At 39.4% G+C, this 17108-nt stretch overlaps 1 protein-coding gene across 14 annotated transcripts in view; it reads left to right on the forward strand.

Annotated features, from left to right (window-relative positions):
• Window positions 1–17108, forward strand: part of CHD9 (chromodomain helicase DNA binding protein 9) — a 222748-nt gene that overhangs the window by 183481 nt on the left and 22159 nt on the right. For all 14 annotated transcript variants that reach the window (XM_032325864.1, XM_032325865.1, XM_032325862.1 and 11 more), the window contains 7 exons: window positions 3516–3619; window positions 4115–4232; window positions 5028–5085; window positions 8181–8223; window positions 9407–9626; window positions 12614–12816; window positions 15584–16492. In XM_032325864.1, the coding sequence (XP_032181755.1) occupies window positions 3516–3619; window positions 4115–4232; window positions 5028–5085; window positions 8181–8223; window positions 9407–9626; window positions 12614–12816; window positions 15584–16492 (1655 nt within the window). The remainder of the gene's footprint in view (window positions 1–3515; window positions 3620–4114; window positions 4233–5027; window positions 5086–8180; window positions 8224–9406; window positions 9627–12613; window positions 12817–15583; window positions 16493–17108) is intronic.

The following is a 17108-nucleotide window of genomic DNA, read 5'->3' on the forward strand; positions in this document are numbered from 1 at the left end:
CTGTAGAGAGAGGTTCTTTCTAGCTTTCTGCTTGCTGCTTTGCAGTTCCTCTTCAACCTGTCTCTTAAATGTCTTCTCATAGGTGCCCTCTTCTTGTCACCTCCTTTTTTTGGATGCTGTCATCTTTTCTGCGGTGTCAGTTTATTTCTGTACTATACCCCAGGCGTTTGCAGTCTTGCTGGAATATTTTCTTTCCCCCCTTGCCTCCATAGTCCCCCCACCCCACCCCAATGCTTATCTGGCATCAGCTCAGCCTTTCCTGGCCTCTTTTTTTTTTTTTTTTTTTTTAAAGATTTTATTTATTACTTTGACAGAGAGAAATCACAAGCAGACGGAGAGGCAGCCAGAGAGAGAGAGAGAGGGAAGCAGGCTCTCTGCTCAGCAGAGAGCCCGATGCGGGACTCGATCCCAGGACTCTGAGATCATGACCTGAGCCGAAGGCAGCGGCTTAACCCACTGAGCCACCCAGGCGCCCCTTTCCTGGCCTCTTAAGGCCGGGTCAGGCACATATCCAAGGTCGACTGTCACAGCACTCACCATGCAGTATTGCGGGTACCTCTTCACAGGAGCAGGGAGTGTCTGCCCAATTATTTCTATTATTGGCACATAATGAGTGCTGCTCAAATATATTTTGCATCAATGATCTAGTCTGGGGAAGTTAAAGACGGCTTTTTGCAAGAGACAGAACATGAACTGAATCTTTAAAAACAGAAATCAGGGACGGCTGGGTGGCTCAGTTGGTTAAGCGGCTGCCTTCGGCTCAGGTCATGATCCCAGCGTCCTGGGATCGAGTCCCACATCGGGCTCCTTGCTCCGCAGGGAGCCTGCTTCTCCCTCTGACTCTGCCTGCCACTCTGTCTGCCTGTGCTTCCTGTCTCTCTCTCTGACAAATAAATAAATAAAATCTTTAAAAAAAATAATAATAATAAAATAAAAATAAAAACAGAAATCAACCACAGGAGCACATGCACCTTGTGTTCCTTTCCCTAGCAGTTAACCAACACTTGCATGCACTTGGCACTTAAACTGGAACGCTGGGTGGGTATATGCTCTTTATGAGCTGGAAATCTTTCCACCGCTGAGGATCGTCCCAGTGTGTTGGGCTTAGAGTGCCACCTGATGGTCGGTGAGGGTAACTATGTGACCCATTTTGTTTCCTCTTGCCTTCATCTTTGGGTTTTTATGCTTTCTTTAGTTCTGGTCCGGGAATCAATCAAAAATAAATACTTTCTTTAACTGTATTTTTCATTATCACCTTTTAAGCTTTTGTTGTATCCCAGGAAAATCACTCTTTCTCTATTTTCCTACAGTAAGCTAGAAAATACTGTGATGGTAACCCTTTTGTTTTTTAAGAAAAATTAAAGGTAGATGTTCATTTAAGTGCAGAAATTTTCTTTAAGAACCTAGAAAAATGTCTCCATCCTTTTCTCCATATTCCTTGGACTAAAAACTTTTTTCTGCTGGTAAACACTTATGAAAAACAAAAAGTAATTTCCTATCTGTACTTCGTGTTTTATTTACTTACAGGACTTGTAAGTCTTCTGTTTTCATTGCCACTCTCTTTTATTTCTGCTGTATTAGTAGCTAAATATCGGGTTCTTGTGGGCTTGCTCAGGAACATATTGACCATTTATCAATTTATTTCTATATGAAAATTTATTTTGAGTTCCCAAATATAATTTGTGAACTTACAAATGAATTTTTGCTACACAACTTAATTTTAAGTAGGAAACTTCCCATTTTTTCAGAACTATAGGCCTGTTTATTAACATGAAATTTTGGTGCTAAGACTAGGAGATGAAATTCTACTTAATTTTTTTATGTTCTATCTTCATTCTTTGAAAATTGATAATTCACATATATCATATAGCTAAATTCCCAACTGGAAAATTTGATTTCCCAAAAAAAAAAAGAAGAAAAAAAAAGAAAATTTGATTTCCCGAGATAATTTATCCCATCCAATCTCTACCTGGCTTTTTTTTTTTTTTTAAGATTTAGTTACTGGAGCAACTAGGTGGATCAGTTAAGCATCTGCCATCTGCTCGGGTCATGATCTCAGGGTCCTGGGAACTAGCCCCTCCTTTATCTCTCTCCTTCTGCCCCTCCCCCTGCTTGTTCTTTCTGTCTCTCTCAAATAGATAAAAAAATTTTTAAGAAGATGTATTTATTTATTTGAGGGGGCAAGGGGCAGAGGGAAAACGAGAAAAAGTAGACTCCCCATTGAGCACAGAGCCCCGTGTGGGACTTGATCCCACAACCGTGAGATCATAACCAGAGCCAAAATCAAGAGTCAGATGCTTAACTGACTGACCCACCTAGGTACCCCTCTGCCTTCTTTGTTGAATAAAATATAAGAATGGTGTGTGTGTGTGTGTGTGTGTAAAAATGATACCCATTTGCTAATTAATTATTGTCAGATGTTAGCTATATATGCTAGGTAGGCTAAGGGAGACAATAACGTGAATCACTATGTACAAAAGTAAACATTTCAGTCCTCTGCATGGCATATTTTCATTTTTAGTGGTGATGTATGTGTTATTATAAAAGCTTCCTGGGAAAATAATAATTTTAAATGATAAGCAAAGGAAGTTATGTTTGCAGAATTGTAAGTGCACTTTAGTGGTTGTTTAATACTCATGAAAACAGCCAAATTACCAAAGTATTATGGATTTATTATAGTTCATTCTAGTGCTTTATCATATTGTCATTTTTAGGCATGATATTTATATACAGCATAAAAATAGCACTTTGAGTGTTTTAGTCAAATTATGAATCCAAAACTTGCCATTTTCCTCCGCTTGTAAGCAATGCTTAATTTGTCAGTGGAATTTTCTTACTAGTAGCAGTCTAGAAAACATAGGACTTGTTTTGCAGCCTAAAGCAATTAGTTTGCCCATCTAGGGCCCCAGTCTCCTCATACACAAAATGAAATATTTGAACCAGCTGATTTTTGTCAAGCTGTTTGCTGACATAAGACTGTACTCTCCCATAAAATACTTCTTTTATGTATAAAGGAAATCAGTGGAAAGAGTGTGATTCCTTAAGAGTTAAAGTAAACCTGTTGAAAAATGTCTTTTGTTGAGGTTAAGGATATTAATTCATTTTTTTAGTAACTGTGTTGATCTTGTACAACTTTGTAATTTTAACTGATGGTAATTGTGGAAAATAAGGAAAAAAATCAATGAAATAAAATCATTATGGGGCGCCTGGGTGGCTCAGTGGGTTAGGCCACTGCCTTCGGCTCGGGTCATGGTCTCGGGGTCCTGGGATCGAGTCCCGCATCGGGCTCTCTGCTCGGCGGGGAGCCTGCTTCCTCCTCTCTCTCTGCCTGCCTCTCTGCCTACTTGTGATCTCTCTCTGTCAAATAAATAAATAAAATCTTTAAAAAAAAAAAAATCATTCTGTCTTTTTCTTAAAAGCCATAATGCTTTTTACAGGCTAGGTAAAGTTTGCCTCCTCTTTGACTTGTTTGTAATAATTCATAGTGCCATGTACTGTGATTTTTTTTTTTTAAGTGACATTGATGTTTGGGTCCCAGAACCAGACCACTCAGAAGTTCCTGCTGAATGGTGGGATTTTGATGCTGATAAGTCACTTCTTATTGGAGTCTTTAAACATGGTAAGTGAGAAGGAAGGTAGGTAGAGTTGTCTTCTGTGTATAATGTAATTCTCTCAGTTTCACGATTTCCACATATAGCATCATTCCAGTAGCACTGATGTTATTATACATACCATGTAAAGCACAAACAACCAAATTTTGTCTGTCAGTCCTCACACTTCTTCACAGAAGGGGGTGGCCTACATGACCTGCCCCTCCTGGACAGAAGTCTCACTAACTTCCTCTCAGGAAGAGTTCTTATGTAAGTGTATTATATATGATCAGTTTTCCTCTTTTTCATTTTAACTATAAATTCAGTCTAAACTTTGAAATATACCTATGCCAGACCACGTAATATTTCGGTGATAATTTCTAGAAAACCTGCCTTACCCTGTACTGTTTTAATATACGGTCCCTTTTGTCCAGGAGCATCACCTACTGTAAATATGAGTAATTCTTACATTCAGCTATCTTTTTTCTTATCCTTTTTACTTTCATAATTGGTGATCCCTCCAGGTTATGAAAAATATAACACCATCCGAGCAGACCCAGCATTATGCTTCTTGGAGAGAGTGGGAAAACCTGATGAGAAAGCAGTCGCTGCGGAACAGAGGGCAAATGATTATATGGATGGGTATGTGACTTCGGGGGCTTGATTTCTCCGTGTATCTCTGTCAGCAGCAGTATGTTCTGTTGCTTATGTGTATCTTTAAATAATGTAGTAGTGGGGCGCCTGGGTGGCTCAGTCGTTCGGTGTCCGCCTTCGGCTCAGGTCATGATCCTGGGGGCCTGCTTCTTCCTCTCCCACTCCCCTGCTTGTGTTCCCTCTCTCGCCATGTCTTTCTCTGTCAAATGAATAAACAAAATCTAAAAAGAAAGAAAAAGTAGTAGTAAGGGAATTGGAATTTACAGTCTAAGACTTAATGAAACTCTGATAAGTTAGTGTTTATCTAATGGTGTGATCAAGAAAAAGACTCCACCTGCCTCATACCCATCCTTGTGGTGAGTCCTTCATTTTTCTATTCTTAACAGTCATGGCCATGAAAGCCATTAAGTTCTAAGGGCATTAGAGGGAAGAAGACAAAGAATATTACAATTGAAGAGAAATGGGATGTTTGTTCATTGTAAATGTTATAAGGTCTTTATTATCTTTGTTTTCTCACCAAAAGGGAAAAGGAGGGGACTGGGTTGAAGTTAATATTACCATATTTAAAAGCGAGCTTGGTAGTAAGAGTCAGTTAGAAGCAGGTTTCTTCTGACTTGCCATATAACGTCTTCATGCTGTGACTCGGGGTCCTTAGGTTAACGAACAGAAATTTCAGCCTGAAAACATGCTAAAAAGTCCTTTCAACAAGACTCCACATTTGTCCTTTCAGGAGAAATTTTAAGTCCAGCACAATAATCGTAGCATCTGTTGGTATTTCTACAGGGATGTGGAAGATCCAGAATACAAACCTGCCCCAGCTCTCTTTAAAGATGATATAGAGGTATGCTTTGGATCCAGCTTTAAAGTCCTCATTTCTGGTGATTCCATGGTTTCTTTTGTGTGCTTTTCCTTCATATGTTTTTCCTTATACATAATTCTGTCCTTCAGAAGGTTAGCTAAATCAGTGATCCACTTAGGCTGACGGTCATCACAAACAGTCCTTCAGAGTATGCCTGATCTCCCTGCTAGACACACGGGAGGCCAGGTGGACATGTGGATGAAATGGAGCTTGCCCCCATGCTGCACCACTAGGAGCTAGGTACACAGTGTCGGGGACAGAACCCAGAAGCCAAGGGAGAAGTAGACACTGAAAGTACCCAGAAACAGATGAAAACTAGACCTACATAAAGGGTTAAAAAAAGAGGGTAGAGCCTATAGAAATTCTGAGCTGCTAAAGCATAGTTCTGAGTGTTCTGCTTATAGAATGTCAAAAGGAAGAGACAGAGTTGGGTGAAAATACTCTGTGGCGTGGGGCAAGGATGTGAAAAGGGATGAGGGATTCTGTAATACGAAGGCATAGGAAAGGACGCGACGGTGCCGTAGCGATCAGGTAGGGTGTGCTGGTCTTGGTGGCCAAAGGGCTTCACTATCGATCCCTGTATGAGGACTAGAGAGGGCTCGGGCCAGTGTGTGGCAGTGAGGATGGAGATCCTGCGTACAGTGAGAACCCTCAGAGAGCGGTACTCTCTGACAAACAGCCTAGGGCAACAGCAAGGAACTTCATCTGCAATGGCTAGGGAAAAAATTGTTTCCTCTGAGATATCATAGCTATAGGCGTGCTTTCTCTTGAGCTTACAGTTTGATTCTTTTACATCATTTGCGTGGACCAGGCACTCTCGAACCAAAAATATAATTATAGAAAAGGTCCCAGGCTAGTAATAACCCTGAGGTATCTAGTAGAAATGAAAAGAAGGGACGCCTGGGTGGCTCAGTTGGTTAAGCAGCTGCCTTCGGCTCAGGTCATGATCCCAGCATCCTGGGATCGAGTCCCATATCAGGCTCCTTGCTCGGCAGGGAGCCTGCTTCTCCCTCTGCCTCTGCTGCCACTCTGTCTGCCTGTGCTCGCGCTCTCTCTCCCTCTCTCTCTCTGACAAATAAATAAAATCTTTAAAAAAAAAAAAAAAGAAACAAACAAAAAGAAAAAGAATTGTGGAAGAAACAGCATCAGCGTAGACCATACTTGAGTCCTAAAGGTAAAAGCTGTCCATGAAATGAGGTCAAAATCCAAAAATTTAAATATGAGAGAAAAATCTACCGTGAGTGAATGTTAGCAAACAAAAAACAAGATTGGACCTCTAAGAACCTCTGATGGCGAGCTATTGAAGTAGAAAATAAGCAAATTTTTAAATGGTTAAAGACATTAAAGATACAAGAACAAAAGAAAGAAAGATATATGACTTTAAAAGTTGAGGGATATATGAAAAAACGATTTTGTGTAACATTAGAAATGGAAAATACAGTCATTGAAAATTAAAACTCAACAAATAGATTAAACATTGAGCTGGGGAAGCAGATTAGACATAGATCTTGAGAGAAGAAATGATTTAGAAAGCAGATTTGAGGAAAGGATCTATAAGGTAGCATGACGGCTTAGTTTAGCCCAGTTAGGAGAGAGAAACCACCTAGTCCATTAAATAGGGAAAGTTCAATGTAAAGAATTATTGACTCTAGTAGGGGGACTGAAGTGAGGACTAGCCACTGCACTTAGGGCTGTCAGAGCAGCCAAGGAAGAGCCCTGTCCCTGGCAGGGCTGAGATGCTGTTTTGGTTTGGTTTGGTTTGGTTTGGTTTGGTTTGGTTTGGTTTGGTTTGGTTTTGAGAGGGCATGGCTACACCTCGTTGGATGGCAGAACAGTTACTGGGATGCCCTGCCGGCACAACTTGCTGGAAATCCACCCTCCAGGGTTGCTAAGGGAGCTTTTCCTGGGGAAATGTCTCACGGAAGGAACTCCACTGAGGCCAAGGCTGCTAGGGAAAGCTGCTGGCCAGTAGGCATGTAAAGAAGCTGAGAGATGGGTGCTGGGGAGGCTTCTCTGCTGTGGGAGCTAAACCAGGGAGGAGTTCACCCAAACCAGAGAAGTAAAACCCTTTTCTTCCTGCCGTGCCTCTCTGGCTGCCACAACTGAGAAAGCTTAACATCATACTGGCTGGCAAAAAATATTTAAAGAGCCCAGATCCATTTTCTTAGAGCCAGTAAAAGGTATGGGAGGCAGTAAATCAGTATGAAAAACTCTTTAGAGACAAAGAGGATGGCATAATAATTCCTGGCACATGTCTAATAGGTAGCCCAGAGGGAGCGACCAGAGAGATTAAGGGAGAAGACCTGCTCTGAGAGGTAACGGCTGAGACCTTTTCAGGCTTAAAGACACGAATCTTGAGATTCAAGAAATAAAGTGAATCTTGACAGGGTTAACAAAATTAAATCCACTCCAAAAATCATCCTGGTGAAATTACAGAATTCCAAACAAAGAGCAGATGTTAAAAGCAACCAGAAAAAAAAGTCCCACTTACAAAGGAATGATGAGAATTCTAACTTCAGGCTTTTCTAAAACGACAGAAAATAGTAGTCATTGGAATAAAACTACTATTCCAAGTAGTGACTGTGTTTACAGTAATGTTGGAATACCTGATTGGAGATGCTCTCTTGACAGATAAAAACAAGATGTATAGTACAAGCAAACTGTTCAAGGCTGAAAGAGAAAAGATTTGCAGGTTGTCTGATAATCAAATATAAGAATGAATAAGCTATGAGAGTTGGTATATAGAACAAAAACAAAAACAAAAAAACCTGTTATCAATAAAACCTAGGGTGTATTTGCAATTAGAGGAAGGTTGGAGGAAAAGCACCTGGCCTAAGCGTGATCATGGAAGGGGAAAGTTCTAGTGGAAAATAAGTGGACTGAAGTGTACAAGGCAATAGAGAAGTGTAAAAGGGTGGAGATTGAGAACAATATATTAATTTTTTTTTGATAAATACATCATTAAAAATTCTGTTGCAAAAAGTTTTCTGTTACTATTAAGAAGCTTGATTCCCTTTGCTTCTTTAATGTATTGTGACCCAATCACCCTATGACAAATTTCTGTTTTCTTTTAAAAGGATGACGTGTCTTCACCAGGAGATCTTGTTATAGCAGATGGAGGTAAATTGCATTTCTCTCTTTTTTACTTAGTGGAAACTCGCAGTCTCAGGATACCATTAAATCAATAAACTGTTACGCTTCTATGATGTTTTAGATGTGTATGAAATTTTTATTGAAGACCATCGTAATCTTTATGGGACACACTAGTTGACTGGGAATTTAGCAGTATTTTTAGTTGCAGATCTTTATGCCATGACTCACTGAGCTTTTACAGAATCAAAGCTTTGATGATTTTATGGCGTGATTATTAAACTTATGTATCAGATTTCATCATTAACATGTTGATTCAGTAATCCATTCAACAGCTTATTAGTGCCATATTAGGAACCATATTAGGAACCAACTTTTCTTACACCCCTCTTGCACAGCTTTCTTTACAGGGTCTTGCTTCTACTTCCTTCTGATTATCAAGCTAGAAACAGGCTGTCAACAGAGTACACTCACCCACTCCCGGCTAACACCCAAGTGGAATAGGGCCTCATCCTTTCATAGTTTGACTAGGAAGGAAGGAGTAGTATTTGCTCAGCATGAATGATTACCGCTTAATTATGGTATATGTAATTATAAGATTATACCCTAGAAATAGAGAGCTAGATCCTCTACTTTATTAGGTGAATAAAAGCTTAAAACTGATAGCATTGTCATAGGGCATTTTTTATAATATATGTTCCTCACTAATGACCTTTAAAATTGTTTTGATTCTCACATAAATGGAGATAAATTTAATATAGAAAGCGGCTTTAATTAAGAGTTTACAGTTTTCAACTTCTCAGGGATTTCATTTGACTTTTAATTCGTCTAAATGTAAGGCATTTGAATATTTGCCAGCCAGTAAAATGTATTAGACCTGGAAATGCAGGAGTTGTGTTTCCTGTGCAAGGGATGTTCAGTAGATACTATATGGTTCTTTAGTGCCCTCTGACTGACTTTGAGCTGTTCTTTAAGTTTGTTGTAATGTTTTTAGAGCTGTAGTTAAAAGAAAACTTTTTTATAATGAGAGGTTTGGCTTGTGTGGGTTTTTCCCCACATACTCAGGTGGAAAGAAAAAGATTTTGAGTGAGGGAATTTTGCTGTTTTTATGAGTTTCATTTCAGTATCTATTTAGTCTTCGGGGGCGGGGTTGTTTTTGGTTTTCAGCTGGGTTTTTTTAAATTATTATTGACATGAGTTTCTTTAAATATAGATGGTCAGCTGATGGAAGGTGATAAAATTTATTGGCCGACTCAGTCAGCTTTAACTACTCGTTTGAGGCGTCTCATCACTGCATATCAGCGTACTAATAAAAACAGACAAATCCAGCAGATACAGCCTACTTTCTCAGTGCCTGCCAGTGTAATGCAGCCTCTTTACGAAGAAGCCACTCTCAATCCTAAAATGGCAGCCAAGATAGAAAGACAGCAGAGGTAAGACAATAGCACTAAATTTTTAATATTAGTATAATTTTACAAATATAGTTACTCATTCAGAAGGCTGTTAGAGTGTGATTATCTCATTTTGTGAAAAACACATATAGGGAGAGAAGTTGGCCAAAGCGAAGTGTTTTATGCATGCACACGCATGTGCACAACAAATATGGTCAAAGATTATTGCATTTTATAGCTCCTGGCCGTGATTCATATTCAGTCATTATTTTGTCATGCTTACGAACAGGGAGTTATTAAAAAAATGAAGTTGCAGGGCGCCTGGGTGGCTCAGTCAGTTAAGCGGCTGCCTTCGGCTCAGGTCATGATCTCAGGGTCCTGGGATCAAGCCCCACATCAGGCTCCCAGCTCTGCAGAAAGCCTGCTTCTCCCTCTCCCTCTACTTGCTGCTCTCTCTGTATCTGTCAAATAAATAAATAAATAAATAAATTTTTTTTTTTTAATGAAGTTGCAAAGCAAACTCAAGAATTAAATTATTAATAAAGCATACATTTAAATTACATGAAATAAAGTTCATTCTACCTTATTTTTACATTATGACATTTATGAAATAGAAGAATGTATGAAAGACAAGTCCATTTATGCTTTATACAGAGGCTGAAGCCTTGGAACTACAGATATCAAAGGGGAACAAATGTAGACCTTTTTGCAAGAGAACTTGTTAAGAAGACAGGCACACTTCTTCCTCCCAAAAGCTTTAACTTCTCAAAAAGGTTAGAGAATGTTGAAAAAAATAACAACATTCTGTAATAACCTGGCCTCCATGTGTTAAGCCTGGGTCCTTGGATATTCTCTGGAAAATACATCATTTTTCTTTTGTATTATTTGCAATGCATTCATTGTAACCAGAATTTAGTTAGTCTGAAACTTAAGATTTTTAAATGTCCTAAGCATAATCTTCTTCAAATACTACCACCTCAACAAATACACTATTTCAGTTATCTATAATTGCATAATAGCCGCCACCCCAAAATATGGTGACTTAAACATCAGTTTTTTATTTCTCACGATTCTGTGGGTTGACCAGGTGGTTCTTCTGCTCCCCATGGTGTTGGTGGGAGTGCTGAGAGGGCCAGACGGAGAAAGTGGCCTCACCCACATGGCTGGCAGTTGGCACTGGGAGCTTGAATAAGGGAGCATTCCCAGTGGCAAAGGCAGAAGACACTGGGATTTCTTAAGGCCTAGCCTCAGGGTTACAAAGTGTTACTTGTGCCACATTCTGTGGGTCAAAAAAAGACACAGGGCCAACCAAGATTAAAGGGAGAGGGAAATAGATTGCGTGGGAAGAGTGGCAGGGAATTCATGGCCATCTTTAACCTCCCACGTGCATTTTCCCTTGGCTGGTGGGTTCTGGATTAATCTTCCTAAAATCTAGCTTTGTCGTGATAGTCCAGGTTCCTTATTTACTACAGGTATGAAGTTTGTTTTTAAGCTTCGGTTCAAGAGTCTCTTCAGTTTCAGCGTCACCATGCATTTCTAATTCTATACAGTACTGTTCCCTCGGCCATAATGTCCTATGTATTCTTGACTCAATACAGCTGATGTTGTTCCTATCACCTGGGACACTCTTTTTCCTACTCCTTACTCCAAACCTAACCTCTCCTTCAGAGTTCAACATCTCTCCTATCTCTTCTAATAATTTTTTCCTCAACCAGTCCAGCTCACAGTGTTCTTGTTTACTGCACTCAGATAGCACTTATCCAAGTAAACTACACATTGTCACACTAATATGAAATGTTGTTAAGGACATTGATCTTTGCCTTTCTATGTCTTGTCTTTCTAAGTTATAAACTCTTTGATGGTGGATACTGTGTCACATTTCTATGTGTCCTATGTGATCTTTTAATCCATCTTTTGTATTCTGTTCCTACTTTTGTCCCCCAGATGCAAGTTTCTTACGATTTGACTGGTTTCTTAGGCTCTTTTTACATCAGTATTACATTAATCTTCTTAAGGTAGCACTATGATGAAAACGACCTGTTGGTGTTTTTCAAAGGTGTCATACATTCTTTCTCATTCACACAATTCCATAACTTAACCGGGAAAAAGTGTCCATAAATTAGACTGGGTTTGGAGATCTTTGGTGTGTGAGGATAATATTGCCCTCTTAAAGCTGAACAGAGACTGTTTTTAGCCAAGTATATGGAATGTTTCATACTCTGACCCCAACTTTATCTCCTTCTGTCCCCAATATGAGCCATATCCTTGTCAATCTGGAATGCTCATCATACGCCCAAAATGCAGATTACTTCCTACTTTGCTTATACCGTGACCTCTTCCTAGAATTCCCAAGCTGATCTTTGCCTTGTTCCATCTCATAAGCCACTTATTTCTGTGATGCTTTCTTCATCACTCTAGTCTGAAGTGGTCCTCCTGTCTTCTGTGCTCTCCTAAAATTCTTGGTTTCTATAACGCATACAACTATAACCTACTACCTTATGCTAGAAATGTCTTTGAAATGTTTTATCTTTTCCCTAAAGGTAAGGTCATTGTGTCTTACATAATCTTGTATCCCCTGCATATTTTCTTACAGAGTAGGTGTGCAAAAAACTATTATTACCTGAAGGAAAAGAAGTAGGGTTGCATAGATGAGTCAGCTAGCATTTTTTTTAAACACTTTATTTATTTGAGAGAGAGAGTGTGTGAACGCACGAGTAGGGGAAGGAGCAGAGGGAGAGACTACCCAAGGAGACTTCTGCGGAGCGAAGAGCCCAACACGGGGCTCAATCCCATGAGCCATGGGATCAGGACCTGAGCCTAATCTAAGAGTCGCACGCTTAACCGACCAAGCCACCCAGGTACCCCTCAACTAGCATTTTTAAATGTATATGCAAGACAGTATCCTGCACTTAATCCTTTAAAGTATTAGATACTTGAAATGTTTTTAATTTTATTATAGTCATTATAGTCAGCATTAATAAATATTTTAGTAACCATTGTGACTTTTTCTTTAATCTGACTCAAAATAGATGGACAAGAAGAGAAGAAGCTGACTTTTATAGAGTAGTGTCTACATTTGGAGTGGTATTTGACCCTGATAGAGGCCAATTTGATTGGACAAAATTTAGAGCTATGGCTAGGCTGCATAAGAAAACCGATGATAGCTTGGAGAAGTATTTGTACGCATTCATGTCTATGTGTCGGAGGGTTTGTCGTCTTCCTTCCAAAGAAGGTAGGTATAAAATTTCTGTCTTTCCTGGTTTGGGTCAAAGAAGCAAAAAGTACTAAAATCCAGAAATCTCCAACTTGTTTATTTCTGCACTGTCTAATTCAGCACATCAGTAATTTTTCAGAATTGTAAATAAACTATGTTCAGAGATCTCCCTATTTGTAAATCCAGCTATTAAAATGAGATCTAAAAAGAATAAAGTTAATACCCTTAGTTTTGAGGAATAGCCAGTGCTTATTCAGTATTAGACTGATGATCGGGGGAGGTAGTTATGATACGGTAGTTTTTAGTCCATCTGCTAGGAACTGTGTTGGAGGGCTTATTTACATGAATAATCTTGTAAGGAATGAGTCCTTCGCTTAAAGAACATTTTAAAGAGTTTTAGTAGGAGGAGGAAAAAAATCACCCAGACCCTTAAAAAAAAAAAAAAAAAAAAAAAACCTAATCAGTTGGGCTGATACTCAACCAAGGCCCTGTTCTGGGGTGAATTTCATTGTCTTCGAAGCCCATAAACATAACTCATCCCGTCAGCAGCTCCTCTTGATGCTGCTGCTATAAGCCACTCTCTCCATTCTTTGTTGAATATGATTTCTGACTGCTAAACCCAGTGGCTTCCTACTCCCTGTTTCATAGTGAACATATAAATGGCTAATAAAAGGACACAAATTTCATGTGAGTTTGTTTGCCTGTTTTAGTTTTACATCCTAACAGATCTGCTGTCAGTTGGCTGAATAGAGTAGCCCATTACTTGATTACCCAAATACCAGATGATTCAGAGTAGGTTTTCGTCTACTGAAATGTCTTTGTAAGACTAGCAATGGGTTTAAAAAGACAGATAAAGCAAAGTATTGTGTCTTCTATTATTTATGGTTGCCAAGAGGCCCTCATTTCTTTTTTTATTTTTTTAATTCCCATCAACACTGCAAAATGCAGTGAAAAAATTAACCACTTTGGACTCCAGTTTTAAAACAAAAAGGAAGAGTTAATTACTAAATAATGATTGAAAACATAGTATTTTCCTGTTGGAAATGGGAGTGAAGTTTTACTTAGATCAGTTTTCCAAACTTCCTCAGGTCACAGAGCCCTCACTGTCTAATTTTTTGCAACACCTAAGGCCAGAAGTTCTGTTTAATGAATAATTAGATCCAAACAACTTAATAAGTATTTATGTCCAACAGTCTAGTGATTGTTTGAAAACATAATATAAATTGAAGAAAAAAATACTACTTTCTTAAATAACCACACTTACTTACCAATGAGATGTGTACATCTACAGGCACCATACATCTCTCAAACCTTGGAGATAGAATGGATACTCCCACTCTTGTTTCCTGTTCCATTACTTCTTTTTTTTTTTTTTAATTTTATTTTGAACTACTTTTAGATTTTCAGAAAAGTTGCAAAAACCTTAAGAAGTTTCCTTGTATCTCTAACCTTGCCTCTCGTGTGACTAATTATAGTATCATTATCAGACCAGGAAATTAACATTAGTACAATGGCATTACCTAAACTGTAAAACTGGTCAGATCTTACAGTTTGTCCACTGATGTCCTTTTTTGTTCCAGGATCCCACATTCTATTTGGTTGGTCTTCTTCCTTAGCCTCCTGTAGCCTAAAAGAGATCCTCAATTTTTCTTGTCTTTCATGGCTCTGATACCTTAGAAAAATACTGATCAGTTATTTTGCCACAAATCCCCCAGTTTGGATTTGTCTTATGTTTTCATGTGGTTGCAACACAGAAGTGGTGTGTCCTTCTCAGAAAGTACCATGGGTTCAGAATGATGGTGTTGCCCTCGATCACTTGGTTACAATAGTTTTTGCCGTTTCTCCGGTGTAAAATCACTACCTTTTCCCCCGCAGTTAAAAGATATCTTGAGATACTTTGAGACCACACAAATCCTGTTTCTCCTCAGATTTTTCACCCATTGACTTAAGTATCCATGAGTAGGTCCTTGTGTATAATAACAGTTTTTACTGTGGAATTCTGCTGCAGGCAAGGACTGTTGCTTCCGTTTCATCTGCTGTTCAATTACTTACTCATATCAGAATGGACTCAGATATTTATTTTGTCCTACAGATTATAACCCAGTACTCTCATTATTTTGATGCTCAAATTGTATGAGCTCCTTTCAGTGACCCCTGCATTATTTCAACAAACCCTTATCTTTTCTTGAATATTTCTAAACTGCCAGTATCTCCACCCACAAAGATATAACCCCATCAGAAGGAAGAGCACAAGATCTAATGTTGAAACTGAACCAGCTCAAGCCATTACTTCACATAGCATTTGACGATGTTCCTGCATTTCCCTCAAATTTTAAGAAAGCCTTTGGTGTTCCTGTGAGTTCTAATGCACTGAGTTTCTTGGGGCAGCTAGGGATACGTGGACTTCGGTTTGTTTGTGGGGTAGGATTTAACAGTTGTCATTTGTATTTATAAATGAGTTCAGGTAAGTGTTTTTCTCTTTGATCAAGACACAGAGTAATAAAGACAGCTCCTAGGGGATTTCTTAAATTCTTATATTCACATACTTCTAAAAAATATTATGTTTTACCTACTTTCAGAAGATCCAGTGTTACATATCATATGTATGGATTTTGGCACTTCTTTTTAAAATTTCTACTTTTCCTCATATAAAAATATTAAAAAGAAATTCTGGAAACTACACAATGATACTGAGTAGAGGTACATTTTAGAAGTTGCATTATTTGTTCTAACTCCCCAGCAAAGTGTTTTTGAGGTTAATGCTTTTGTTCTCATTTTAACATAGAATTGGTGGATCCAAATATTTTTATCCAGCCAATCACAGAAGAACGTGCTTCTAGGACTTTGTACCGTATTGAACTTCTAAGGAAAGTACGGGAACAGGCCCTCCGGCACCCGCAACTGTTTGAACGCTTGAAGCTTTGCCATCCAAATCCAGACTTACCAGTCTGGTGGGAATGTGGCCCTCACGATAGGGACTTGCTCATCGGAGCTGCTAAACACGGGGTGAGCCGAACAGACTATCACATTCTTCGTGATCCTGAACTCTCCTTTATGGCAGCTCAAAGGAACTACAGTCAAAGTAAGATGGCTCATTCAAGGACTTCTACCCCACTTTTACAGCAATATCAAGTAGCACTTTCTGCTTCTCCTCTTACCTCTCTACCTAGGCTCCTAGATGCTAAAGGTATTATTCTAGAGGATATGAAAGTTAAAAGTGAAAATCTTAAAGAGGAGCCTCAGTCTTCTGAAGAAGAATCTATGTCTTCTGAGGAAACCAGGACACTAATAAAGTCTGAGCCTGTAAGTCCAAAGAACGGTGTTTTACCGCAGGCCACTGGAGACCAGAAATCTGGTGGAAAAGGTGAAACAGACAGACGCATGGTTGCAGCCAGAACAGAACCCCTCACTCCAAACCCAGCTTCTAAGAAACAGCGAGTCCACAAAAGAGGATCCGAATCTAGTTCTGAGTCTGACTCTGATTCTGAGAGATCATCCTGTTCTTCCAGATCATCTTCTTCCTCGTCTTCCTCCTCCTCTTGCTCCCACTCTCGATCAGGCTCTAGTTCTTCCTCATCCTCCTCTTGTTCTTCAGCATCGTCTTCATCCTCATCCTCATCCTCTTCCTCATCATCCTCCTCCTCATCTTCATCAGAAGAAAGTGACAGTGAAGAAGAAGAAGTCCAAAAGCGAGGTATATGCATAAAGTGCTTTTGCTGTTTTAAGACATTTCAAGTGAAAATGAAAAGCATTTGGTTCAGATAACTTAAGCTTGTTTAAAACTGTTGACCGCAATGTTACATGTCCGGCTTTGCCTAGAGAAGCACGAGTGAGAAGGAAACTAGCATGACTGGTACACACTCCCTCTTCAGTATTCAAGACATTGCAAAATGGGTTAGTCAAACAGAAATTAGGCATTTTACACACTAATCTTAGTTCTTTGTCATTACCTTGAATTTAGCGTTATATTTTTTTCTGAACAAGTTGATCAGTGAACGAATCGGGATTATGTTCTCTAACGGCCACCAGGACTTTTAAGTTAAGCAGTCAGACCAGCAAGAGTATGCTAGGCGCCGTTTGGCAGCTCTCTATTCAGAGCAATATGGCATAGAACTACAGCTCGCCCCCAGGGTTGTGTCAGGTGGCCCTCTCCTGAGTGTGGGTGCCACAGCCCACAGTTCATGTGCAGAGAAGAGTTGACACTAGGGAGTGCAGGAGCCGGAGTCCCTTGTGACAACTCTAGAGACGTAAGTCTCAGGGTGGCCACAAGGATATGCCCCATCGTAGGAATCCCCTCCTTAGAGAACGTT

This window comes from Mustela erminea, chromosome 19 (assembly GCF_009829155.1).
Source record: "Mustela erminea isolate mMusErm1 chromosome 19, mMusErm1.Pri, whole genome shotgun sequence".
NCBI classification, from domain to species: Eukaryota; Metazoa; Chordata; class Mammalia; order Carnivora; family Mustelidae; genus Mustela; species Mustela erminea.